This window comes from Quercus robur, chromosome 5, assembly GCF_932294415.1.
Source record: "Quercus robur chromosome 5, dhQueRobu3.1, whole genome shotgun sequence".
Lineage (NCBI taxonomy): Eukaryota > Viridiplantae > Streptophyta > Magnoliopsida > Fagales > Fagaceae > Quercus > Quercus robur.
In genome coordinates, this window is record NC_065538.1 from 20,859,840 (window position 1) to 20,886,447 (window position 26,608).

The window sequence follows — 26,608 nt, forward strand, 5'->3', positions numbered from 1 at the left end:
AACTTTTCTAAGTATAACAGTGAAATTATACTTGTGTCATAGCTATACTTGTGTAGGTTCCATAGGGTAGATACTTGTGTCATAGCTACTGGACATGCTCAGTACGTAGTGCCATCTCCACCATAATCCTTTGTTTTTGATCAATTATGTAAATAAAAAAAGGAAAAGGAAAAATGGAAAAGAATTAGTAATAATTAAATGTATATGTTTTAGTAAAATATAGGTTCCATATATTTCACTAAACACAAAGATATTATTGAAGCAATATGGTGATTTGGTGTCACAAACACAGTCTTCATGATACATAGGTTAAAATGTACAGGCAATTGAAGTAAATAAACATTACCTATCAAAAGAATTTGGCAAAAGTCCATTCAAATTCAATAATTGCATATAATATTTATATTGAATCTTCTGCAAAAACATAGGGATTTAAACAATGACCTGTGACAGAAGAAGGGAATTGCATCAGCATCACAATTTTTCTAAAAACAAAACATAGGTTATATGTCTTGCTTCATTTTAGTTGCTTCATCCCTGAATAAAAACGTAGAGGAGAAATTGCAAAAAAAAAAAAATGGAAAGAAAGACTTAATAAGGAGAGAGAAAAAGAGACATAAGAAATATTAAATGAGGAGAGAGCTAATGAAGAGACTATTAATAAGGTAAGAATTTAATATTGTAATTGATAATGGTGTTTTGTTTTTATCCGTTAGATTTCTTATAAATCTACGGCTTAAAAAATGTGTAACTTTTATGGAGTTACACCTGGTGTAACTTGAACTCATCTATATATATATATATATATATATATAAAGCAATTTTATAATCAAATTTAATGACCTTGCTAAAGACACCAAATTTTTCACAAGAAAGTTCGCTAACTTTTTCACACACTTTGCTTACTAGGTTCCACCACAACACAAATAAAAGCTTGATTGTGAAATTTTCGATGTAATAGTATGTGAACACATACTTACGATAAATTCAAACACCTTGTTACATTGACTTATCAAACACAAATAGCATTATCATTTCCACATTAAAAAAAATTCAACATTGCTTAGTATTTGAATAGAATGGAATAAAAGCATGGATGGAGAATGATTTTGATAAGTTGGAATGGAAATTTATTATTGTTATTTATGCTTGAAAGTTTAGGAATTAAGGCTACATTCATCATCTAGATTAGGCAGTGTATGTCCACAATCTCTTCTCCATCCTTGTGAATAAAGGGCCAATGGAATTTATTTAAACTATTAAGATGTCTCAGACAAAGAGGAATTGAGATCGCAACATCCTAAGTATTGCACCATGTGCAATTACTTTTAATAATTGAGATTGAGAGTTAAAAAAGTAATTTCCAATTTCAGCCATTAATTAAATCAATAAAAAGTTGAAAAAAAAAAGTGAAGAAGTAAAAAAATTTGTGAGTGAAATGGAAGTAATTGCACATAGATATTGCACTTGATTTCAATTCGACAATGAGACCCATTTTCGTAACTTTCTTGTTCATTGTTGCCTCAGAAGCCCTGAATCAATCACACATGGATTGATATATATGCTACAAATCGTTTGATGAGCTACAAGTATGTTGACATTGGGCTTTTTCTACCAACACATCAAATTCTTATTACATTTTCACAAGTTGTGGTGTCAACCCACCATAGGCCATATATAAAAATGAAATAAAATAAAATAAAAATATTATACTTAGATCCACCACAATTCAAAACAAGAGTATCATAAAATGTTGTGAGATTTTGTTGTGCCTTAAATTTTGTCACAATAAAATTATTAACATAAATTGATTTAACTAAAACTTTATTACTAAATTTTGAAAATTTGCTTAAACCACTCTTTTCTTTCCCTCTCTCTCCTTCCATCCAAACATAAGGAAACTAATAAAATCTTAAAGAAATTTAAATGGGTTATTATATATTTTTTAAGTTTAATAAAATTTTTCTTTTAAAAAAAAGGTTAATAAAATTTTAATCTTACACCATGTGCCTTTGGTCACGTACGTTGAAGTAAATTTTCCTCTTTCAGTTTTATATAATATTTTATTAGTACTAATACTAATTATAATTATATTATTTCCTCTGAGCACGCATGGGCCTTTCCATTTTTTTGATAAAAGTTAATAATTTGCATTTATTATAATTTAGAAATATATATATATATATATATATTTTTTAAACAAATAAAAATGATAAATTTTAGAGATAAGTAGTAATTGTAATTTCTTTTTTGAACGTAAAAGGAAAAAAATTATAAATTTTAGGAATTCTCTTTTTTAATACAAAATGAAATTTGTTATATGACATTTATGACCCTAATTTTAAATAAAGTTACCATTTATTAATGAGAGTATTTTTGAACCACATAAAAGTTTAGTTGAAAAAGATGAATCCTATATATATATATATATATATATATAGATAGATAATATTTTTCTTAATTTTAATTTTTATATATATTTTTTGCTGTAATTAAAAAAAAAAAAAAAGTTCATTTTGTTAACTTAAAAAATAAGCCGGCATTGGCATTGTATTTTTATAAATGCTCTCCCGCCCCTGACCCTCGGCGGGAACTCTATATCTCTCTCTGAAAATGCAAAGCAAAGCGCGCAATATCTTGTTTTACTAAGTACCAATACCCACTTCTCAAAAGAAAAAAGAAAAAAAGTACCAATACCCAAACAAAGCCTTAGCAGCCAAAAAACCCACAACTCCACCAAAAACCAAAATCCACAGTAAGAGAGATAGTGAGAAATGCTGAAATGGAACAAGTAGAAGAAGAAGGAAAATGGGAATCAAAATTCCCAGCATTTCCATACAAGCCGTACTCTATCCAGATCGACTTCATGAACTCCCTCTACCATTCTCTCAACAAAGGCGGCGTCTCCATGCTCGAAAGCCCCACTGGTCTCTCTCTCTCTCTCTCAACCTATATATCTTAGCATTAATAAAACATGTATTATCTGTTTGTTTGCTGAGAAAACCGAGTAAAACAAATGAAAATAAGATTTGGGTTTTGTTTACTTTATCTTTCTGAGGTTGTTTTTCACTTTTTTGTTAGCATAATGTAGAGAATATGAAATTAGCTACCCACAAAGAAATTATGTGCTCCCCACTAATAATCACATAAAATAATGCTACCCCATTGATAATTTATTGAAAAACTTTAAAAAAATAAAAGCTTTATTCTGTCAATTTTTGTTTTGGTCCATGAAGTTGAAAACTAAACTATGATGTTCTGTAGCATTTGGGTTAGTTGAGTGAAGTGTTAATTTTGTATGCTGTGCTAAATTTGAATTATAGAATTCTAAAGGAATCATTTCTTTCGTTGGCTTATGTATGAAATATTTTTGTTGCAATAGGGACTGGTAAAACATTAAGTATCATCTGTAGTGCTTTGCAATGGGTGGTTGACCGAAGGCAACAACAGAAATCAGAAAAAGAAGGTGATTCTGGTAAGAATCGGGATGGTGAGTGTGGCTCAGATGATGAGCCTGATTGGATAAAAGGCTTTGTTGTGAACAAAGATGACCAAGGTCAGGAGAAGAAGAATAAGACAAAGAAATATGGTGTTGGATTTGGAAAACCCGATAAGAGAGGGAATCAGGAAAGTTGTAGGGACTTGTTCTCGCAGAGGATGGAGGGGGAAGATTTAGTTACAAAGAAAGAGGGAGAGAATTTGCAAAAGAAAAATGATGCAGTGGAGTTGAGTGATGAGGAGTTTTTGTTGGAAGATTATGAAAGTGATGAGGAAGGGTCTGGTGGGAAGTCAAAGAGGAAGGCTGGTGGGGGGTCTCTTAGTTTATCAAGTGATGGAGAAGAGGAAGAAGATCACTCTGATGAGGAAGAGGAGGAGAAGTTGAAGGTTTATTTTTGTAGTCGAACACATTCACAGCTTTCACAGTTCATAAAGGAGTTAAGAAAGACAGAATTCGCTAATGAGATGCAGGTTGTGTGTTTGGGTTCTAGGAAAAATTTCTGCATCAATAAAGGTTAGGTTAATTCTTATTGAGTTTCTTTTGGGGAATTGTGTTAGAGATTACAATTTTTTAATGCGACATGTATTTCAGAGGTATTAAAACTTGGAAACTCCAATCGAATTAATGAGCGGTGCTTGGAGCTTCAAAAGAACAACAAAAAAGAGGTTTCCAAGATCAAGGTACCAAAATTTCTTATATCATTCCCATTACTTAAATTTGATGAATATTTTTTGGTTTGGTTTCCTGGAAACTTCTCTAATTGTGAGGATTGAAATATTATATATGCATAATATGAGGCTCATTTTCTCTATAACTATGCTTGTGCCGTCTTTTTAGCTCTTGTTTCAGTGACTTATTTAGTTATTTCTGAAGAGCAACTCTTTCACAGTTTCAGCTGTTTAAGTTGTTAAGGCATGTTCATAAATAGTAGACTTTTCAGATGTTACAGCAAAGGATTCCAGAGGAAATGAATACCATGGAACCCATCATTTTTCCATGTTAATCGCTCTCATAGTATAGGTTCGTGGAGTATTACTGATTCTATATGTCACACTTATTTCACTGTACTTCCACAATTAAAATTGAAGTCTCTCCTTTTTTTTTTTGTAAGGAACTACTTCCTTCCCTTAAAACAGCCAAGTTCCTCATTGACATTTTATATGCATGCCATGCCATTTTCAAAGGAAAATTTTACCATGATTAAATCTAACTGTACCATTCTTCCTCTTTTATCTGGGATCTGGCTCTTCAGTGCAGGGTATACTTTTTGTGTTGAGAATGTGAACCCATCCTGCACAGATGGCTAACTAAAATATGATCATGGTGACATTATCATACATCTATAATAATTTATCTGTTTCATGGGATAGTTGACCATATAGGAGGACACAGCATTCTAATAGTTGCATATTTTGTTTCCATGTAAAATGGGAAAATGTAGTTAGACTTCATCAATTCATGTAATTATGGAGGTAATAGCTTGACCAATTCATGGGATGCCCCTGTGCTTAGTTGACCATATACAAGCATTTTTACCTCATTCTGTTTAAATGAATAGATGCTAACATGTGCTGGTGAGCCAAGAGTGTTTCTCTTGACTGATGGAAGTATCGATTTCAGAACTTAGGTGCAGGAGGAAGAATACGCAGGACCAAGGCCTGTTCTGGATGCCCAATGCTTAGAAAACCTAAATTACAAAGACAATTCAGAGGTGAGATATCTCAACAAGGAGCCTTGGATATTGAAGATCTTGTTAACCTTGGAAGAAATATGGGAACTTGTCCATATTATGGCTCCCGAAGCATGGTCCCTGCAGCTGATCTTGTGATTCTACCCTATCAATCTCTTCTATCAAAATCATCCCGCGAATCACTTGGCTTAAATTTGAAGAATAATATTGTTATAATAGATGAGGCTCACAATCTAGCTGATTCACTCATCAGCATGTATGACTCAAAAATTAGTTTGTTACAGGTAAACAAGTCATTTACCACATTTTTATCTTACTACTATTAGTGCTTCTTAAAAGCTGGTATTTGGATTTGTGAATGTGGTTCAGCTGCTCTTTGAGCACTGTTCTGAACTCCCTTGGGAACAAATTCAGTTGAACCAATGATAGACAAATGACAATCTTTGGCTAATGTATTTGGACCAAGGGTCCATTTGTTGGCACTAAAGTGAAAAGTGATTTTAGGTCCCAGAAAGTATGGAAAAAATATCAAATGGTACTAATTGCAAGAGATGATATATATATATATATATAGACACATAATAAATGGCACCAATTGCCTTTTACAATTGTTTTCCCACACTCACTTTCAACTTAAATGGGTAGGCCCCTACCTTCAAATCACATTTTGAAGGCCAGAAAGATGCAAACAAATGCCTACCAAATGGCATCAGCCCCACCCCCTCCCACCAGTAGATAAGGGCCGAGTGTGGAATATCATGGGTTCAATCCTATACTGTTCTAAGTGGTTCTTACCTACAAAAGCTATTAAAAGAACAGGAGACTGATGATAACCTTAGAGTTCCTAGTCTTCACTTAGTGTACTTTGAGGTTAGAAACTTTTATTGTGCTAAAAATTTAAGCTTTTATGATGGTATTGTAGATGGTGGGTATTAATTTTTTAATTGTATATTGAAATGTTTAATTTTCTACAGTTGGAGAATGTACATTCCCACATAGGGAGGTACTTTGAGAGATTTCGCAATCTCTTGGGACCTGGTAATCGTAGATATATCCAAACCCTGATGGTCCTTACTCAGGCTTTCCTCCGAAGTTTACTTGAGGGTACAAGTGTAGATCTTCCTCAAACTTCTGGAGCAAATGGTGTCTTCTATGTTTCAATGGCCATTAATGATTTTCTATTTTCACTCAGTATAGACAACATCAACTTGGTGAAATTGGTCCAGTATATAAAGGAAAGCAACATCATCCACAAGGTGAGTTCTTCTATTTATGTGTGTGACAGTGTGCCATATAATTTTTTCTTGCTTGCTCTTTCCCTGTTTTTGAGGTAAAAATATTCTTTGTTTGCCAGGTCAGCAGTTATGGGGATAAAATGGCTAGCTTGCAAAAATGTTCAGCAAACTATGACACTAGGGAATTTAGTGAGGAGGAAAGCACTCTGTCAGGTTTCCGGGCATTATCTGATATGTTGCAATCACTTACAAACAATAATGGTGATGGAAGGATTATTGTCTCAAGGTCTCAACCAACATGCTCAGGACAAAAAGGAGGATACATAAAATATGTTATGCTCACTGGTGAAAAGATCTTTTCTGAGGTTCTCCAGAAATTGCTTATTTTGACATGCATGGATTATGCTTTGCTTAGATTTATTGCCCCTATATTGATAATTTCATCTGAACTTCCTGCAGATTGTGGACCAAGCACATGCTGTTCTACTGGCAGGAGGAACTCTGCAACCTATAGAAGAAACAAGGGAGCGACTCTTCCCATGGCTACCACCAAATCAGTTGCATTTCTTTACATGTAGTCACATTGTCCCTCCTGAGAGTATTTTGCCAGTTGCAGTTTCCCGTGGCCCTTCTGGTCAGTCTTTTGATTTTAGCTACAGCTCTAGAAGCTCGTCAATCATGGTGAGTGTAAAGATTCATTCATAATTCTTTATAGAAATTTCTGTCTTCTATCACTGTTAGTGATCTAATTGATTATTTCTTATTAACTTGAAGAATGTGCAGTCCTGTTCATGGATTGAATATTTTTGTGTTGAGATATTTAACGTTCTTTTTCAGCCTTAATTAAATGCTTGGTTCAAGTCAATTGAAAGAAACACTAATTATTTTCTTCTACATTTATTTTCCCTAGAAACTACTGTGTATGATGATTGACTATGCTTTGTTAATGGGCTTGAATTTACAGATCCAGGAGCTAGGGCTTTTGCTTTGCAATTTGGTAACAGTGGTTCCTGAAGGAATCGTTGTGTTCTTCTCTTCGTTTGATTATGAAGGACAGGTCCATGATGCATGGAAGGCTTCAGGCATCATGGAAAGGATTATGAAGAAGAAACGTTTATTTAGGGAGCCTAGAAAAAGTATGGATGTGGAATCTGTTCTTAAGGAATACAAGGAAACGATTAATACATTGTCTACTGGGGATTCAAAAGAAAATCCAGCCTCTCAGAGTGGTGCAATACTCCTTGCTGTTGTTGGTGGAAAGATATCAGAAGGTATCAACTTAAGTGATGGAATGGGTCGATGTATGGTTATGGTTGGCCTGCCCTATCCTAGCCCATCTGATATTGAGTTGATTGAGAGGGTGAAGCATATTGAAGGTCTGGGAACTTCAAATCCCATGAAACCTCCCAAATTTTCAGTCACTGAAGAAGCTTACAATGGAGATGTAAAGGCTGGGTTTGACATCCTAAGAAGTTGCAGGCGCAGAGGAAAAGAATACTATGAAAATCTTTGCATGAAAGCTGTAAATCAATCAATTGGTGCGTGATAACTACCATATGCTATCTTTAAAAGACCTTATTATGCAAGCCTGGTAAATCATATTGTTAGTTCACTGGGACATTATGTAATGTCCAAAATCCAGTGAGATGTAACCAAGCTCCAGGTTCCATGGTTCACAATGGTAGAACTTCCAAATGTGGTTCTCCATAGTGTCTTTAGATTCTATATAGAACTAGCAATGTGTATAATCCGTGGTCCATGGTGATACTTTGATAGTCTGTCCAGATGTCAGGAATCAATTCTGAGTTTTTACTTTTTCCTGTATTGTGCGTGCATATTGTGCATTGAAGGTTTTTATTTTTTGGTCACCCATGTATGCATGTCTAGAGGGTTTTATGTTGAATTTTCCTTGATACCCTTACATATTTTGTTTCAGGTAGAGCAATTCGGCATGTAAATGACTATGCAGCAATTTTGTTGGTTGACGCTCGGTATTCATCTGATCCATCAAATAGAAGCTTATCTCACCCAACTAACAAGCTCCCACAATGGATAAAAAATCGTCTAGTTTCTTCTACTGATAGCTATGGTGAAGTTCATAGACTGTTGCATCAGTTCTTCAGATTCAACAAGAAGAGAGGAAGTCAGTAGAATATTATTTAAGTTGCTAGGACTGAAGAGAGAATGCATTGCACTTATCACGAGAGAGAGAGAGAGAGAGAATGCATTGCATTATACTTAAGTTGGCAAATTTTTTTAAAGCAATCCATCTACTTTTACCTGTATGTTCTCTTAAGTTGGGTGGGTCCAGAGCAGTTCTTGGAAGAAAGTAGGACAGAGCTGACAGACACAAAATAAAGTGGCTGAGCAGCCGTGATATGGACACTTGGCTAAACTGAATGATTGAAAATAGTATACTAGCATTGATGAATTCCAATCTTGTTATAGAAGATGATTTTTGGTTATACTTCATAGTGTACTTTAGATCTGTATTTCTTGTCCCTCATTTGTAATTATGACAATTTTATTTTAATAATTGAATTGATACAGAATAATTTTTCAATTTCAAAATTGTTTTCCAAGCTATGAGAATTATTAGTGGGTCAGATGCTCATTTTCTGTAACACTTAAATCTGGGTCTGGACATGTGTGTCTATGTGTTTCTTCTCCTTTTGGGTTTTCTTTCTCCATTTCTCTGCTCACTATCTAGTAGCTAACTTGGAACCGAAAGGTGCTGGTCACTAATTAGTTTTCATTGTAAAGAGATTACTAAGCTGTATTGGGCCGCATTTGGTACGGATTACTGGAGTTCCAATTTTATCCACAGATTACACCAATCACTTCTCTTGAACCACTAGAGACGTTTATTTGGTTGTTACTATAATTTATTACATATAAAACTTAGATTATCTAATATGTTACCATCGTAACAGGTCTAGCGCACTAGAGTATTGGACCAAAGCTTTTACCCTTTGCAATGAATTTGGCTTAGGTCCAGTGCTTTAGTGCATTGAACTCATTGCGATGGCAACATATGACCAAAAGTGAACATATGTCATCATTGCAACAGGTCTAGTATACTAGAGCATTGGACTCAAGCTTTACCTTTATCAAAAGACTTGGCTTGAGTCTAGTGCATGACAACACATTGCCAAAAGTGCACGTGTCACCATTACAGTAGGTTCAATGCACGTGGACCCAAGTTTTGCTCCCTTCCCAAGCACCATGACAGTTGACAACAGTCATGTAATGAACTCTTTTCAGGGTTTGAGTTTGCTTGCAGCTCTTAGAAGGCAGGGCTATAATTGAACTTAGTTAACTCAACAGTTACTTGCCAAATCTATGCAAGTGAAACAAAATTTGTTTTTTCCTTTAGTGTATGAGGTTGATGGGAGGATTTTAAGTTTTAACGTTGCAACATTGAGAAGGTGACTTAACTGCAGCACAGGAAACGAAATGCACTTTAATGACGTATCCTGAAATCAAAGAGCTCTAATACCAGCCTCATTAAAGATTGGAGAATATAAAGCGCTTTTTGTAAATGCAGTGAGGAATTTTCACGGACAACACCTATAATTGATGCCGAAATGCAAGAAGATTATTATTTAGTATTATTTATATTTATAAGTCAATTGTATTTTTATGTTTTAGGTCTTATTAGTTTATTGAGCTATTAATATTTTAATTTGGAAGTAAGGTTATTTTTTATAATAAGGCAATTAGGGTTTCCTAGCCAATTAGAACTAGGGTTTAGCAATCCTTTATAAGCAACCTATTGTACTCCTTAAGAAAATAGTTGATATTTTGATGAATGAAAAAAATGGTTGTTTGGTCTTTCTTTGGTCTGGTGCTAACTCCAGGTTTACCTTAAGTGCTGACTCCTAGTGGTTTTCTCGCTTGGTGCTGACTCCTAGCAAGTCATAAGTACTAACTCCTAGGTCATATCTCTTTATTTTGTTGTTGTTTCAATTTTATTCTGGTTATCCTGCGTCAATAATGGGTGATCAATTAAATATCCAATGCACCAACTTGATTGGCTCTTGAAAAGTATGATGATCTCTTTTTTTTTTTTTTTTTTTGAGAAAAAGAGCATGATAATTTTGGATTAATATTTGTTAATAAAAAAAAGTTGAACATTTGATTGAGGAGGTTTAAATATAGTTCAACTACTACTTTTAGTATGGGACCGTTTTGGTCCCTATTGTCTAAAAAATGTATAAAGATAATCACGTAGTGGTTGGACGGTTTAAGTTTAATACAAGGAATACTACAAAAGCTTTACCAACCCACTGGCCACTGCCTTTACCTTTGCATATTAATGAATGCCACAGCACCACTTTTCACAACAAGTAGTCAAAAAAAGGAAACATTCATAATCTTTGGATTCTAAAGTTCTCAGTCTCATAATCTAATTTAAAATATCTTCTGGACATATAGAATGTACCTATTTTTACTTTAGTTTGGATGTACTATGTTCTGGCCGTCTGATTTGTAGTATAATCAAAGGATTATCAAGTTTGAGAGAGAGAGAGAGAGAGAAAAAAAAGTTATCTTATATATTTGATATATGTATTCACCCTCTTACGATATGGGAGTTTAAAATGACTAGGGGCTTCACAGATGGTAAGAGGAAAGATGCATAAAATAATTATTAGAGAAAAAGATAAAAAAAAGCATCGACAATATAGAAAGGCGTGGACAAAAAGATGAAGAAGCCAAAATAGAAGAAAATGTTCCCTCTGGATTCCATTGCCTTTGTCTTTAGGTTACTTTAAGAAACTTGAATTGTCTATCTTCCTTATCTGTATATTGGAAGCAACACCAGGAGAAGACAAGAAGCAGCAAAACAGATAGGAGCTGTGTCTGTTCTTGTAGTTGTAGACCCTGACTGTAAAGCAGCCTACGATACACTAGAGCCACAAAATGCTGCTTGGAAAAACTATATATAAAACCAAGACCCTTTTTCAGAAAACTCTTGAAAACCTCCAGTATATCTTCTTTGGAGGGTACCAGAAGCTTTCAAAACCAGCTTCCTTCAGTCCCTTCTCTCGTCGCAGTGGCAAGCGAAAAGATCATCAAAGAGATCAATTCTATACTAATTTTTGTGATGAATGGGAGGCCAATCTATGTAAGGCGAAGGAGAGCTACGATAATAGTATAATGGCCTCAAAAGATCCCAAGAAGGAAGAAGATGCATGTGGTGGAAGCTTCATGAAGTTTGCAAAGCAAAGTCCTGTGGACAGCATAGAAGAAGGGGTGGTAAAAGAAAAGAACAAAGAAAGTCCCCAAATAGAGAAAGGAGAAGAGTCATGTTCTAAGAAAATGAATGGAGCTTGCCAAGGTTTAGCGCAAAAGAAGAAGGATTTGGAAATGATGGGTGTAGGTGATGTGGAACAAGTGTTGGACATAGAAGAGGCTCTTCACTACTATTCTCGCCTTACAAGCCCGGTTTACCTAGACATTGTCGACAAATTTTTCACAGACATGTACACAGAATTCTCTACTCCGCAGGCCTCTGCCAGCATCAACAATTCGAAGAGACTTGACTCGATTAGCGTGTAGATGGCCATAGTAGTGAGTTTTTCTTTGTGCATATGGATTTGCTTTTTCTTTATCTTGTTTTCCTTTCTTTAATTTCCTTTTCTTTTGTTTGTGTTTTTGTGAGTTTGATTTTCATTTCCAGCTTTATTGACCATTCTTAAGTGTCTCCCAATTGATATTTTCCTGAGTCTGTCTTGTTACCAATAGACAAAATAAATTCTTCATGAAGTTAAAAGAGTTATTATTTCCACCCCCATTACTTGGGGTCTATGCATTCATTCTTTAACATGAATTTCTCTGTGGAGATGCTTGGATACAACACTTGTTTACTGTACATTGAGCTAAAGTAATATCATTCTTACTTTCAAGTTTCAACCATCATGAGTGTATTGGGTATTCCCTTTTCACACCCCGACACACGTTTGGTCTCGGTCGGTGCAAAAGCATGTCCATTAGAATAACTATACATCTACAAACCCTGTTGTGAGAGGAATGAAACAATTTAATGCTACAAAGTAATGAATACAACAAAATTTTTCAGAAAATCCACTACCATTTTTTCGTTGAATAAAGAAAAACCAAAAGCAATTATCTGTTTTCTGGGTCCTGAAATTATGGCAGAAACAGCAGAGATCCATTAATGTATCTTAGTATCTAAACATTTCAAACCACTATAGACTTTAGAGACTGCAACTGTAGCAGGTGAAATAGAATGCATATAGCATATGTAACAGTTGCCTGAACCAGTATAACAGCCCATTCCAACCCCTCCCCCCCACCCCCACCAAAAAAAAAAAAAAAAAAGGGAAAGAAAACCTTCCTCACCCCACTTTTGAACAATTGAGGCGGATATGACCCGTTGGTGCTGTCAAGACTTGGAGGTTTGAGAGCTTCATCATTGCCAGGGCAAAGTCTCGGCGGAACAAGGAGGTATGTGAAGCATATGCGCTGACCCAATTCCCAGTCTCTTCCCCTGCCATTAGCTGCTGGTCAACATAAAGGATTCCTCTACCTTGCAAAAGACTATGGTAGTACAGGGTTCCAAACGGTGATCTAGGCCCCTCGTAGTCCATAGCCATTCCAGGCTCCTCAGGTGAGGAAGATGGCGAGCCATCATGGGAAGGTGATTGTTGTGCTCCATATGATGACAGTGAGCCGCCATAAGAATATGCTGTTGCTGAAGAGGAAGAGGAAGATGTGTGGGTGTTATTGCATTTTGATCTCATGAGGTTCAGGAAACTTGTTTCTACAGATGGGTCAGGCCCATCAGTACCGCTGAAGTTGTAGAGACGGTTTTGCAAGAATTTGCAGTGGATCACACCGATGCTGTGGGCACCTGGGAGTAAGGAAACACTCAGATTCTGATTCATTATAAATAACAGATATTTTTGAAAGAACGGTATCATTTCTATATCCAACCAAAAGTAAAGAAAAAGAAGAAACCGGACATTGCACACATGAAAGACAAATTCATATCAATCAAACACTCCGACCAGGGGTTTCATGGGCACAAACTCGCAAAGTACAAATGAGTAAGTTAAGATAGAAAGCGATTAATTAAAGGCATTTTTCTATCATTTTCGATGGAGATGAATCATGTTAACTTCAGTCAATTCCAGCATAATGTCAATCAACATATGTGATTAAATTAACTCACTCAAGTTTGATTACTTAGAAAACTGTCATTATCTTTATCAGATGCTGAGAAAACTGAGGAAAAGAGAGTGCAATTCTGATGTGTATTATGTTGTATTTTCATTCAAGAAAAGCGGGAACAACTTAGCTCGACTAAGCCACACAATTTACTGCCCTCAGTTGAGTTAATGTTTCCTCGGGTCCTAATTACTGAATCATGTAATATTAACAAATTGGTCTTAGTTTTAGAACATAAATTTGGTACTTATACTTAGCATCCAAAGGGATGATGGTTTAAATAACATAGGTTTATATATACAAAGAACATTAACATGTCTTTGAGCTACTGGCCGATCTACAGGACTATCAATCAACAGGTTAATTCAATCTACAGAACTCAACCAGAGAATTAAACTAAGAAAAGAAGACACAGGAAAAGATTGATGAGAACTTATACCTAAGAGACTGACAGCTTCTCTTTCATCAAATCCCCTTGATGCAAAAGATGCAAGGGTTTGGGATAGATCATGAAAGGGTGAAGGAAGCTCATTTGTTGCAAGGTCTGAGAAAGAATTAGAGCTGTCTCTCCTACCAGTACACAGAGGATAGAATGGACCACCAGCCTGCAATTCACAATTTTAGTATACTTTTATGAGAGAGAGAGAGAGAGAGAGAGAGAGAGGTGCATTTACCAAAGCAACACTATCTCTGGCTGCCAAAACAAGAATGTCAGCACAAGAAACAACTCCAGGGCATGCTTCTTCGAGCTCTGACTTGATAATGCCAATTACATCAAAACCTTTTAACGTTTCATTAGGAGGAGACTCTTTCTCAGAATCAATTCCTTCAGCAGCATCCAACAGAACAGAAGCGTCACATCCCTGCACCACTGTCAAATTCAATAAAAAACAAGGAACAAGAAAACTACCTACACAAACTAGGAACAATTATTACAAGGAATGGATCAATATCTGGAAGTTCTAACAATATCCACATCAAATGTGAAAAAGTAAAAACAAGCAACATTGATAAATCATTTTGAAACCCGAATTCCAAATAGATTTCACAAAGCCTGAACAAATCCCACGATAACTTCTACAAGAAAGAACAAGCTTTCACATAAATACTGTTCAAACTTGTACAAATAAGAAAGAACACAAAGAACCCAGAATTACCATCAGCAATGTTTTAAAGCAACACGTATAAAAAAACAGGAAGAAAGCACAAGAAAAACTCACCTCAATGAAGCAGTCATGGAAGACAAGCCGCAGGAGGGCAGGAACCACGTCAGGCCGAGCTTCATGCAGACGCTGGACAACGGCTCGAACAATTTGCTCGGCTTGCGGACACGAATTGCGGTAGAAATTGTACTCAAGTGACCCTGAATCATTGAACTCAAGAACATCTTTCTTTGAAGACAAAACCATGAGCTGAGGCAATGGCGAAGCCGAGAAAACCAAAGATGAATTCACTGAAGAAGACCATCTAGCAGTGGTAATACCCTTCTTGGGTTCAGCATTTTGGTTCTTGAGAGAGATCCAAACGCATAGTAAAAATATAAGAAGGCTTAATTTTCTCATTAGCTCTATGTCAAAGATTGGAATTAGCATTTGATTTTGTGTTGTGTACTTGGTTTCATGGACTTGTTTTAAAGATGATGGTGGCGGGAAAGGTTGTGTGAAATGACGGAGTGCCCCTTTAGCTTAAAAGTTGTTAAGTTAGTTGAAAATGTAGTTGATTGTGTTGTCCTTGAAATTGAGATTGATCATGGCCGTTGATGGACATGAGTCACTGCTGTTTGGTGGGCCTTATATGAATATGGGTAATGGTCTAAATTGATCATTGCCATTTGGGGCACATAGTACCATATGCAAATATGGTCAAAATAATATAAAGACAATTAAAAGGAAGAGTACACAGAAATAGGACCAAAAACAGTTTTGAATAAAGCCCATGTAGCCATGAGCCCATGACTCCAAGTCCCAACTACAAGTCCAAGTATGTTCATCTAACCCCATTTTACACAAAAATAAATAAATAAATAAATAAAGTTAGAAATACTATTTTGATCCCTACATTTTGGCCTCATTTTCATTTTGGTCTCTACTTTTTTATTTTATCACTTTTAGTCCCTAAAATGAAAAATGCATTCTATTTTAGTTTCTATCGTCATCTCACTAATGGAAATTATCTACATGGCAAACGGAGTGCACTGTTGGCACACTAAATGGTAATGTGACCATTTAAAAGGAAAAATTTTATGTGAGTTCCAGTTAGCTCAACTGGTAAAGTCTTTGATGGTTGTATAAGAGATTTGGGGTTCAATCCCCGCCTACACCAAAACTGATTGGTGTCTTGGTCTGATAATAAAAAGCTATTATCAAGAGCGGACGCCATAAGTTGAAACTCTCTCTAAAAAAAAAAAAAAAAAAAATTTATGTGCACAACATTTTCACAATAAATCTTAAATGACAGGTTATTACTTGTTGTTATTGTTAGGGCAAAAAAGTAATTTTAATGATAGGTTCAAATTTGAACCATTAATAACTAACCACCTGTATGGCACGTTTTGCAGCCCAAGCCCAAGATGTATGGGATATTGGCCTAGTAAGCCCAGTACAATAAATTTGTAGAGAGTGAGTTAAAGAACTAGACCCTAATGAATTTAACAACGGCTAGTATGAGTTTAGAGAATGATCAAGCAAAAATAAGGAATATAAAACTGAATGAATTCCCTATCCGAGGAGGGAAGTTTTATATATAGATCAATAACGGTTGAGTACAAATACAATTTTGATTGCTACAGTATTCTTTCTCTATTCTTCTAATCCCTTCCTCAAGGAGGGTCTTTTACATTATATAGCTCTTTTTAAACCATCTTGATCCTACACTTATTGGTCATCTGAGCCCTTATTTGAGTACCTGTTCCGTCAGATATCCTTTTTGGTTTTCTGTGAGCTGTGGTAGTCAAGGCAACACTGTTCAGAGGTCTTCTCCACATAAATGTGGCCAGAAAAGTAGTTGCAGTGCATTCAATGCGGTGATAGCAGCTTTTCCTTAGATATTTTTGGGTTCCCCTCCTCGTATGTTCATGATGCACGTCTCTATCACTAGAGTTTCATGAAAGGTCACTCTGATCATTATAAAACATATTTGAGCTGTACTTATCGTTTTTGAGGAGATATTCCTCCTCAAACAATCTTTCTATTTGTATCTTGTTTATTAAATCTTGAGCCTAAACCGTTCATTACCATTCATTCCTCCTCGGACCACTCACGCTCTTGGCTAAAGGCCCAAGGACCAATATATAATTTGAGCCCTTAATTTTACACCACCCATGATTTGTTGTGAAAATATTATAGATGTAGTACTTCTCTTATTTTAATAATCACGTTAGCATTTAATGTGCTAACAATGCATTTCGTCTACCACATAGACAATTTCCACTAGTGACATGACGTTAAGAACAAAAATAAAACACTTTTTTGTTCTATTTTTGGGTTCCCCTCCTCGTATGTTCATGATGCACGTCTCTATCACTAGAGTTTCATGAAAGGTCACTCTGATCATTATAAAACATATTTGAGTTGTACTTATCGTTTTCGAGGAGATATTCCTCCTCAGACAATCTTTCTATTTGTATCTTGTTTATTAAATCTTGAGCCTAAACCGTTCATTACCATTCATTCCTCCTCGGACCACTCACGCTCTTGGCTAAAGGCCCAAGGACCAATATATAATTTGAGCCCTTAATTTTACATCACCCATGATTTGTTGTGAAAATATCATAGATGTAGTACTTCTCTTATTTTAATGATCACGTTAGCATTTAATGTGCTAACAATGCATTTCGTCTACCACATAGACAATTTCCACTAGTGACATGACGTTAAGAACAAAAATAGAACACTTTAGACTAAAAGCGCTAAAATAAAAAAGTAATGACCAAAATGAAAATGAGGCCAAAATATAGGGATGAAAATTGTATTTCTGCTAAAAATAAAAGAGAGAGAGAGAGGGTAGATTCTCAAGTGTTAAATTTTGGCGTAGGTGGAAAAAACAGATCCATGGTCCATTACATTTAGCTGTACCACATGCTCCATAATGTATCACATTCATTACAAACTGAATACAATCAATCAATCCTGTTCACGGATTTTGGCTTTGGACAGGTTACGTTGGATAAGATTCATTACCATTTTTTCACGGATCAATGTCCCCTCATTATCAGGCTTATTAATTTCACATATATTTTCACATTATGGGTGGCCATTGTTTAGCTGTCTCCTTCAATGCGATGACAAAGACGTCCTTTATGACTTTCATCTAGAGTTAAAATTTCTGATATCACACTGCTGAAGAATGCCATATGGCTTGTGGCTTCATAAATATGAGTAACCTGCACAAGGGGCATAAAGGAGTGTTTGTCTTATAGAATCGACCACAAGAAAACAAGCGGTAAATGAATCCAACAGGAATATTCAATCAATTAATCAAATTACAATGCTTTCAAGCTTTACAGTAGGCATGCCCAGTTGGCACATGAATCCAATACTTTGTCTATAAATTGCTTATGGGGAAAAAAATTATAGCAATGATATACTGTGAAAGAGAAACTGGACCTTGCGCAAAGGAAATCTCCAACCCCTCAAACCCAGTAAAGATTACAAACGATACAGATTGGCTATTGAAAAATCCAGCACTGCCACTTGGGATGCCATATCAAATCATGCTCCAATTGAATTTGAAAAATGCATAACCCATCACCAAGCCACTAACCTTGCAATTATATTCTTAAAGCATTACCCAGTAGAATTTTACTAGCATTTGCCCTTCCAAATGAAATCAGTAACCAGAAGCAGATACTAAAACATTATGCTCCTTCAAACGCCTCTGGAAATGAGCCAAACGATTTTGTAGTTGCATGATTCCTGCAGCCTTCTGAGATAGAATGGTATTCAATCTAGAAACATAATCATCCAGTTGATTCCCAGGTTGGTCAGCATCAACCAGTAGGTTCATCTCCTGCAAATGCAAATGAAACATGTAAAAATGGATGCAAACTAGTCATCAATTGAAGTCCTCACATCAAGTTTACACAATAAATAGAAGCTAGATGAATTTCTGATTTGAGAGTCCCCAAGGAACTCTCTCGTGGTGTAGGATACAGCATACTAAACATTGCCATGAATATCATTTTATCCCCTCTGGCAGAGACCATGCATATGATTACATTCCAAAGTTAAGCCTTAATGGTCAGTAAAGATACTAAATAACAAACTCTAAGGAAGAATTCATCAAATCACACACCTCTTTAACAATATTCATAGTATCCTCCACTTGTTTCCGATGAGCATTTACAAGATCTTCCTCCTCCTGAAAACAAGCAACAATAGCTTTACTTGTCAAATAATGTTGGTTTATGCATAAATTCAATGTATCATTTGTTGAGTGTTTTTACCTGTAAGAGGGCACTCAGATCATCATCTGAATGGGACTTCTTGGGTTCAACTTTTGGCAGGTCCCCCCATTTAGTCTGACCATTGGGTTTCCTTATTTTGTCTTCGGAAGTAGAGAGATTGAATGGCTCTAGCTTCCCATTCTTCTTCCATAAAGGTTTCCCTTGCTCATATGACTCCTCAGTTGCATCAAAATCATCTCTTTCAGTTTGTTCAGGCCATGAATCAATTATGTCATCCTCAAAGTTGGATGCAGGCACTGAAGACAATGGTACAGTTGTTGATTCCTTAAGGTTGAAGGTTGATGATAATATATCCTTTTTAGGATTGTTTCCTTTCGAAAGGCTCTTCACTCTGAAATGTAATTTTTCTTTTTATATTAGGATATTCTATTGGAAAGGGGCAGGGATTGTTTAAAAATGAGTACAATCAAGACTAGAAAATTTATTTTGATAAAAATACTTATTTTCACCTGTCAGCATATCTTAATGTGTTCAGAGTATGTTCACATGATCCCGAGCTGGGAGATATGCATGATATCATAACAGTGCGTGAGTCACCAACAAATGAATCCCTCAAAACTTCGGTTAATTTGCTGCCTCTGAAAGGAATATGACCCTGGTCATTGTCAAGAGCTCTAATGCATTCCTTTAATGCAAGTAAGCTCTTATTGATCTCAGCACCTTCCATTCTGCATAAAATATTTTGAAACAGCTAATTAACAAGCAAATCAAGAAAAGAAAGAGCAAAAATTACATAAATAGCATATTTTACCATTCATCACTTAAAATTACTTTATTAGTACCATCACTATCATACAAGAAACGCTAGAGAGAGAAACATGGAGAGATGTTAACTTTAGCTACTATAAACCTAATGGTCAAATATGAGCATTGAAACCTCCTTTGGCAAGCATATCTCCCTATGTCAATATAAACAATCAGAATGTACAATATAATGGGCCTAGAGTAGTATAGTTAGAAACATTTTTTGGGTTATAAAATTTTAATAAGTCTACTCACATTATTATTTTCCACTGAATTATTTTATTTTGATGCAAATAAGTTTGCCCATTCATTTTTTAAACCCTTATGAGTGCAGCAGTGACTCAATGAGTAAGACAATGGAAAAGTACAATTAGAAAGATATCCTAGGTTTAACCTGCCCAATAGTGACTCAATGAACTTAATACACATCATATATTTTTCCTACTGTGAGAAATGTTATTAACTACAAAGCAGATAGGTTAGCTTTCTTCATGGATTAAAAATGAAGCAAAGCATTACCATACCTTGTCTGTTTATCATTATCTGTAGTGTCTGCACCACGTTCACTTCCAGCAAGATCTATAAAGGAGAGCTTTCCAACACCACGAGGTGGCTTTGATTCATTGCCATCAACAGACCTCTTGATAGCAAGCTGAAGTATGGCATGTGAACGGGAGGATTCTTCATTTGCACCCGTTGTTCCAGTACTTCTTGTGGCACTTCCTTTCTCAATGAGTTCCTTAATGGTTTCCACATCTGATACTTTGTACTCTTGCAAACCGACTATGCAAACTTGCTGCTTCCCATCCTCTCTCATGCAAAGTTTTCTGCAATATCATAGCTATAGTTTTGGAACAAATTTTGAGATGGCAAACTTTAACCAAATGGGGGAGGCTATAACTTACTTCCGATCATTGAGGAGATCAAAAAGTTTTCCTCCATAAATTTCAAAGAAGCTGACAAACAACTGAAACCCTTGATTCCTATAAGTATGGTGCATCAACCTCAAGATATCACGTGATGCCTTAAGGGGCAATGGCTTCATTGTATAAGTTTTTCCACTCCCTGAAAAAGCAGAGAAACAAGAAGCATAAGCTTATTTAGAGCATTTTTATTTTAAATGGGTCAAGCCAACATGAGGGCATCAAATCCTCATTCTATGGGCATAAAGAAATGAGTTTCCTTTGACTTTACAGAATTTAAGACCTTTTAATTTGATGTGAAACAAGCAGATAGTGACTCACTAGTCACCACATGACTGAAATAAAAACACAATTAGAAAGTACATCTTGTTTGACAAAGCAAACTGGTTTATGTTTTAAAATGGCCTCAATCATGGAGGCTACAATATGATCTTGCACTAACATTCAGTTAATCACGAGAAGGTGCAAAGTTGTTCAAGGTGAGGTATAAAGCATGTGTATCCTCATGAACAACTTACTTGATAATGGAAAAAACAATTACAAAACAACTTCAAAACAATTGAATGATTTATTCTATTGAGAGAGTTAGCTTTCACTAATCAAATAAACAAAGAATAATTCTGAGACTGAGTTGTCCAAAATTTTTGTAATAGCATCTAGTGAGATTTGGTAGACAGCTATTCACCTGTTTGCCCATATGCAAAGCAAGTTGCTTTTGTGCGTTGAAAAATGATGGGAACTATGGGCTCAACAGTCTCACGATACACCTAGAGAAATGAAATGAAAATCACAGATTGAATCATCAGAAGCCATGTTTGTATATTTTTCTTCTGCATGCTCAATTACTTGCTTTGTCTATGTTCTGCAGTTAGTTTTTGTTCTATCAATTTTATTGTAATACACTAACCTCATCATTTGAGACCTCTTCATTCAGAACTGCATCAAAAAAAAATTCATGCTTCTCTACATATTCTGTGAGGTCAACCTACAGAACATTCAGAAGATTTTAGGAATATACAGCAACATAAGCAAAAAAAAAAAATGACAAACATATTAAAATAATTAGAAGTTCCAAACACCAGAAAATCAGAAGATTTATTTTTTATACATATTTTTCTCATTCTTATTCTTTTAATATACATCATGGAACCTTTTTAACATAAAAAGGCCTGCATTTGTGGTACCTCCTCAGATTGTGTAGATTTAATTGGATTGGATTGGATTGTATGATTGTGTATTGTGAGGGTGTGCTAAAACCCACATTGGGTGTTTACAATGTAGATCTTGATTATATAAGTGATTCCACAATGCATAACTTGATTAGTCATTTTCAAGTATAGTGCATATGTGGCTAGTGCTTTCCTCGGGTTTTGATGAATGGTGCTAGAGCCAACTTTGTAACATCATGTGGCACTGCATCACAAGAACGCATGCCCTATAGAGGACATTTGTGATAAGTGGGGAAGATTGTGATAACACAGATTGTGTGGATTTGATTGGACGAGTGTGTTGTGTGGAAGTATGATGCATCAAGTCTTTACTAGGCAGATCTTGACTTACCTTAAGTTTGGTCTCATGAACTGTAACAGAATTAGAATGTGTATCTATAATATCTTCCTCATTCTTTGCTAATTCCTTCTTATTAAGTGGTCTCTTGCGTACCTGCATGAAGACATTGGAAGCAAGTCTTAGAATAAAAGCTAGATATTCAAGCCATGTTAGTTAAGCATGCCAAATCTTGAAAGGAAAGGATAACCCTTTGTGCAAAGCAAGCTACTTCAATAATGTGACAGAGTCCACAGAGCAGTATCTCATTGTTTGGGCATCACATTTCATTGGAGAAAACAATGGAATTCTCAGCTAGCATTAAAAAAATCCATATAAGAGATAAAGAGAATGAAAAGAACATACCACGACTTTTATCTTTGCTACAGAACTCGATTTCTCTTTATCTGCAGCAAAACTTTTCAAGAGGTTGTTTTCCGGCAAGCCACGAGTTCTGCCGGTTTGTTTGTTGTTAATGTAAGGCTCCGAATCATCAAAGCTTCTGCCACGAACAGGACGATACAGAGAAGCACCATCATACAGACCAGAGACTGGCATCTACCAATGAGATAGACAACAGCGTCAGCCAAATTAAGCATACAAAGATAATTTCAATTCTTGTTCAAAACACAAGCTACTCTCCTTATTCTACAATGAGGTCCCAAATTCAAATGGCATATATGATCAACTTCAAATGGCACGAGTTAAGCAAAAACAAGCAGTACATTAACTTTTCCATATCCACTACTATATTCTCATTATTCCATAGATCGAATCAACCTAAAAATATTTAACAGTCAATTGGAATACAAACCCAACTCAGCCAAAGATTCATACAAGATTTAAGCTCTAATTCAAGTTATCAATGAGAACCCTCTTTCTCTTCTCAGATGAACAAACTATTATAATTGAAATTTGGAAAGAACCCAAACAAGGAAGCACTTGCAAAGGGTCAACACCCAAGTCAAGTTAACAAATTCCATACTATAATCACAACACGAATTCATCAAAATGCAGATTGTGGAAATGTCAAGAGACCCCACACCTCAGGCAGAAGCTCGGTATCGAAAGAATGCAGATCCAAAAGTCCAGGACTGAAGTCGCCACCGGGCGAATCTTCGCCACCACCACCGCCGCCGCCATTGTTCTTCCTGGACCGAGAATTACCCGGCCCAGGCGGCGTAGAAGGCTCCAACAAAAACTCATTCCCACCATTGAATCCCCTCTGCGCATTCCTATACATCCTAGACCCTTGCCCACCTCCACCACCGCCACCATAGAATCCATAGTCCTGCTTTTCATCACAAACAATCAAAGGGCTGAGATCTAAAGTTAAAGGCATCAAATCCAAGACACAAATCCCAAAACTTTAAAGTAAAAAAAGTAAAAAGTTGAAGAACCTGAAGAGGAGGGAGAGAAGGGTTGGTGGAGGAAGAAGAAGAAGAAGAGTAGAGGTGTTGAAGACCAGTGGATTGGAGCCAGCGGCCATTGGAGGAGCTTTCAAGAAAGTTATCTGAGTACTGACGCTGATGGTGTACCCCTGCCGCACCAGATCTCTGCCCTTGTCTCCCAACTCCGTTCATCTCTCCGATCCCAACTCCGATTTGAACTTCTGGGATGACCCTTTTGACTATAATAGACCTCCGATCGTAGTTTGAATCGGAGCTTTACTTTCTCTCTCTCTCTAAAAAACTGTCTCTGTCAGTGCTTGTGTTTGTGTTTGTGTGTGTGAAAAAAATCAATGTTTTGTTACTGAGATAAAGGAGAGAGAGAAGAAGAAGGGTTGTGTGAGGTTTGTTTGTTGTGTTTTGTAAGAAGTTAACGTGAGAACTGAAATGGAGGCTGGTGTGTGAGGAAGAGTAAATGCCAAGAATATAGCGCAGAGAGAGAGAGAGAGAGAGAACTTTTGAATTTTTGAAGAAATGACTGAGACTCAGTGAGGTGGGACAATGGGGGACAAGCGTGATACGTGTGGGAGAGGCTTTACACGTGTGAAATTTTGTAATTTAAAATTTAAATCTTTCATTACTCATTCCCTTATTTAAGGAAAAAAAAAAAAGTTTTCAAGATATATTACAAAAAAAAAAAACAAATAAGGTCAGAGTTTTGAACAGTTTTCTTTCTAACCGTTCAAGTAATCATTCTTTTCTTTTGATTTCTCCTCTAATATTTATTTTCACACTTTTTTTTTTCACATATATTTCTATAAAACTTAAACAACGTTATTAAAAATCTTTTATCAAACAGGTACTTGATATTAGGGTTGAAAATTAAAATGATTTGAATTAGTATATTTTCATTAAAAACACACCTAAAAAAAATCAATTGAGCTAATACACTTTTTACCGTTCAAATTTTATCTTGGAAGTTGTGATTCACAATTTTTTTCGCTGTTAGAGCATTCGCACTGGTACTTGGATATGTCAAATGTAAACTCTAATTTACAATTCAACCCAAAAGCAGCCCATAGCTAGATTGGTAAACATGGGATATGTCAAATTTTTTTGGCATAGTGCTACAGTGCCATCGCAAATATAGGATGGCACTGTAGCAACTTTCTATATCACAAATTATTATTTTAATGGTATTGTAGTATTGTAGTTACTTTTAAAAAATATATGATGGTACTGTAGCAACATTATATTATTTTAATGAGTAGAATAGGAAAATAAAAGTTGAGATATTAAATATTTTGTAAAATGATATGAGATAATTGATAAAGTAGTTTTTTGAGATAATAAAATAGAATAGTCTGAAAATACCGAATATGAATGCTCTTAGGACTGCAATTTTGGGAACCTAAACTCATTTACAATTGGACGTATTATTGATAAGTCTGTGAGGGTGGGGGAAAAATAGGCATTAGCTCTTAATTTATAAATTATGCAATAAAATTTTTATGTTTTGAAACTATTTAGCAAAATGTCCCTGTTTTTGAAACTTGACATTAAGTTCTATGCATATTTTGTCACTTAAATTTTATTGAAAATTTAAATAGAACTCGACATTGCTAATGCGGAGTTCCACTTAAAAATATACATAGAAATCGATTTTGAGAATATCGAGTTTTACACATAAAAAATGAGGACATTTTGTCAAATAGTTTCAAAACAATGACATTTTGCTGAATAGTTTGTAAATTATGGACAAATACCTATTTTTCCCTAAGTTTAAGAACCATTTAAGAGGTTTGAAATTGTGTAAATGGTGAAATATGTAAGAGAAGGGGATTGTGCTATCATAAATTAGCTAGATACGCTAAGAGTTTTGTAGCTAAAAATTGATATCATTTATTGTTTTCAACAAAAATATTTAACTTCAAATCCAACACTATTATCAAATAAAAATAAAAATAAAAAACTAGCTAGATATAACACATTTATATAAAAGGTTATTATGTCCAATCACAAGGATTTCCAAAACTTTTTACAAAGTTAACTTAATAATTTAAAATATGTTTCTTAATTTTTTAAAAATTATAAATAAATGAAATTTGTTATTCTTATATAAAAAAATCATTGGCGTGTATAAATGAAAACATGAATATTGATTTGAACCATTATGTAGCAGATTTGATGAGTTTTACTTACTTTTTTATAAAAATCTATCTAATTAAAAATATCGAGAGTATATTAATAAAAATGGAAATTAATATTTAGTTTTAACGATTAAATAAATATATAATAAAAATTCGATAAAACTAAATTATAGTTTATTAATAAATTAGTTTACCAATTTTTTTTAAAAAATACTCATAATAGAAAGTTGGTTATTAGGATTATTTGAAAATTACTACTAATATTTGAAATGTGGTGTTTAAAATTAAGGACTTGAATTGAGTCGTGTCCAATTACACTAGACTCGTTGAAACGATACTAGTCCAACTGTGGACATGTGGCATTATCAAAATGTATCCAGTACAACTGGACGCTAGAATTAATCTTTATTGAGCTTTCAAAAATTGAAAAAAAAAAAAAAAAAAAATAGCAACCATTTTTCCCTGGCTACTTGTCACTAGTTTTCCCTCCAATACTTGCAATTTATAAGTCAAAATTGTGTGAAGTTGGTGCTAGATTTTTTTTGTAACTATAAATAGTGTTGAAGGAGAAGAAAAGGACGTAGGCTTGGGGATGGGTCCGGTGAGCATGTTAACTTTGTTCCTTCTATGGTTCATCAACCACCGTCCCACATGGTGGGGACCACCACCATCACCACTACCCTCGATTTGTAGTATAAAATCGTGATTTATTATTACTCTCTCTTTTTAATGTTTCATGGCGTTGCGCGCTTGAGCTTGACTTTCTCTTAATTCAA

At 35.2% G+C, this 26,608-nt stretch overlaps 4 protein-coding genes across 7 annotated transcripts; 2 read left to right on the top strand and 2 right to left on the bottom strand.

The window, feature by feature from the left end:
- Positions 1–2,588: 2,588 nt before the first annotated feature.
- Positions 2,589–9,048, top strand: LOC126725471 (uncharacterized). 2 transcript variants are annotated; one of them, XM_050430231.1, is made up of 10 exons: positions 2,589–2,927; positions 3,383–4,012; positions 4,091–4,179; positions 5,120–5,473; positions 6,164–6,293; positions 6,387–6,445; positions 6,544–6,789; positions 6,884–7,105; positions 7,389–7,962; positions 8,361–9,048. In XM_050430231.1, exons 1-10 carry the CDS (start codon positions 2,783–2,785, stop codon positions 8,573–8,575), a joined length of 2,664 nt encoding a protein of 887 aa, XP_050286188.1. In that variant the 5' UTR covers positions 2,589–2,782; the 3' UTR covers positions 8,576–9,048. The 2 variants fall into 2 exon arrangements, with proteins under 2 accessions (XP_050286188.1, XP_050286187.1); XM_050430230.1 differs by having other exon boundaries at positions 2,590–2,927; positions 6,164–6,445.
- Positions 9,049–11,054: 2,006 nt separating this feature from the next.
- Positions 11,055–12,235, top strand: LOC126725472 (uncharacterized). Its single transcript, XM_050430232.1, has one exon. The coding sequence runs from the start codon at positions 11,348–11,350 to the stop codon at positions 11,984–11,986; it is 639 nt and encodes a 212-aa protein (XP_050286189.1). The 5' UTR covers positions 11,055–11,347; the 3' UTR covers positions 11,987–12,235.
- Positions 12,236–12,786: 551 nt separating this feature from the next.
- LOC126729031 (putative Peroxidase 48) lies at positions 12,787–15,210 on the bottom strand. The gene is made up of 4 exons (XM_050434788.1): positions 14,839–15,210; positions 14,293–14,481; positions 14,058–14,223; positions 12,787–13,301 (listed from the first exon to the last, which is right to left on the bottom strand). Exons 1-4 carry the CDS (start codon positions 15,208–15,210, stop codon positions 12,787–12,789), a joined length of 1,242 nt encoding a protein of 413 aa, XP_050290745.1.
- A 2,410-nt stretch (positions 15,211–17,620) lies between these two features.
- LOC126725473 (kinesin-like protein KIN-13B) lies at positions 17,621–24,200 on the bottom strand. Of its 3 annotated transcripts, XR_007655465.1 has the most exons (13): positions 23,695–24,200; positions 23,340–23,588; positions 22,661–22,852; positions 22,310–22,411; positions 21,657–21,734; positions 21,435–21,516; positions 20,732–20,891; positions 20,351–20,653; positions 19,532–19,750; positions 19,062–19,413; positions 18,911–18,976; positions 18,380–18,625; positions 17,621–17,999 (listed from the first exon to the last, which is right to left on the bottom strand). XR_007655465.1 is itself a non-coding variant. In XM_050430233.1 (12 exons), exons 1-12 carry the CDS (start codon positions 23,875–23,877, stop codon positions 18,446–18,448), a joined length of 2,166 nt encoding a protein of 721 aa, XP_050286190.1. In that variant the 5' UTR covers positions 23,878–24,200; the 3' UTR covers positions 18,064–18,445. The 3 variants fall into 3 exon arrangements, 2 of the variants coding, with proteins under 2 accessions (XP_050286190.1, XP_050286191.1); XM_050430233.1 differs by lacking the exon at positions 17,621–17,999 and having other exon boundaries at positions 18,064–18,625; XM_050430234.1 differs by lacking the exon at positions 17,621–17,999 and having other exon boundaries at positions 18,064–18,625; positions 23,340–23,585; positions 23,695–24,199.
- Positions 24,201–26,608: the final 2,408 nt, after the last annotated feature.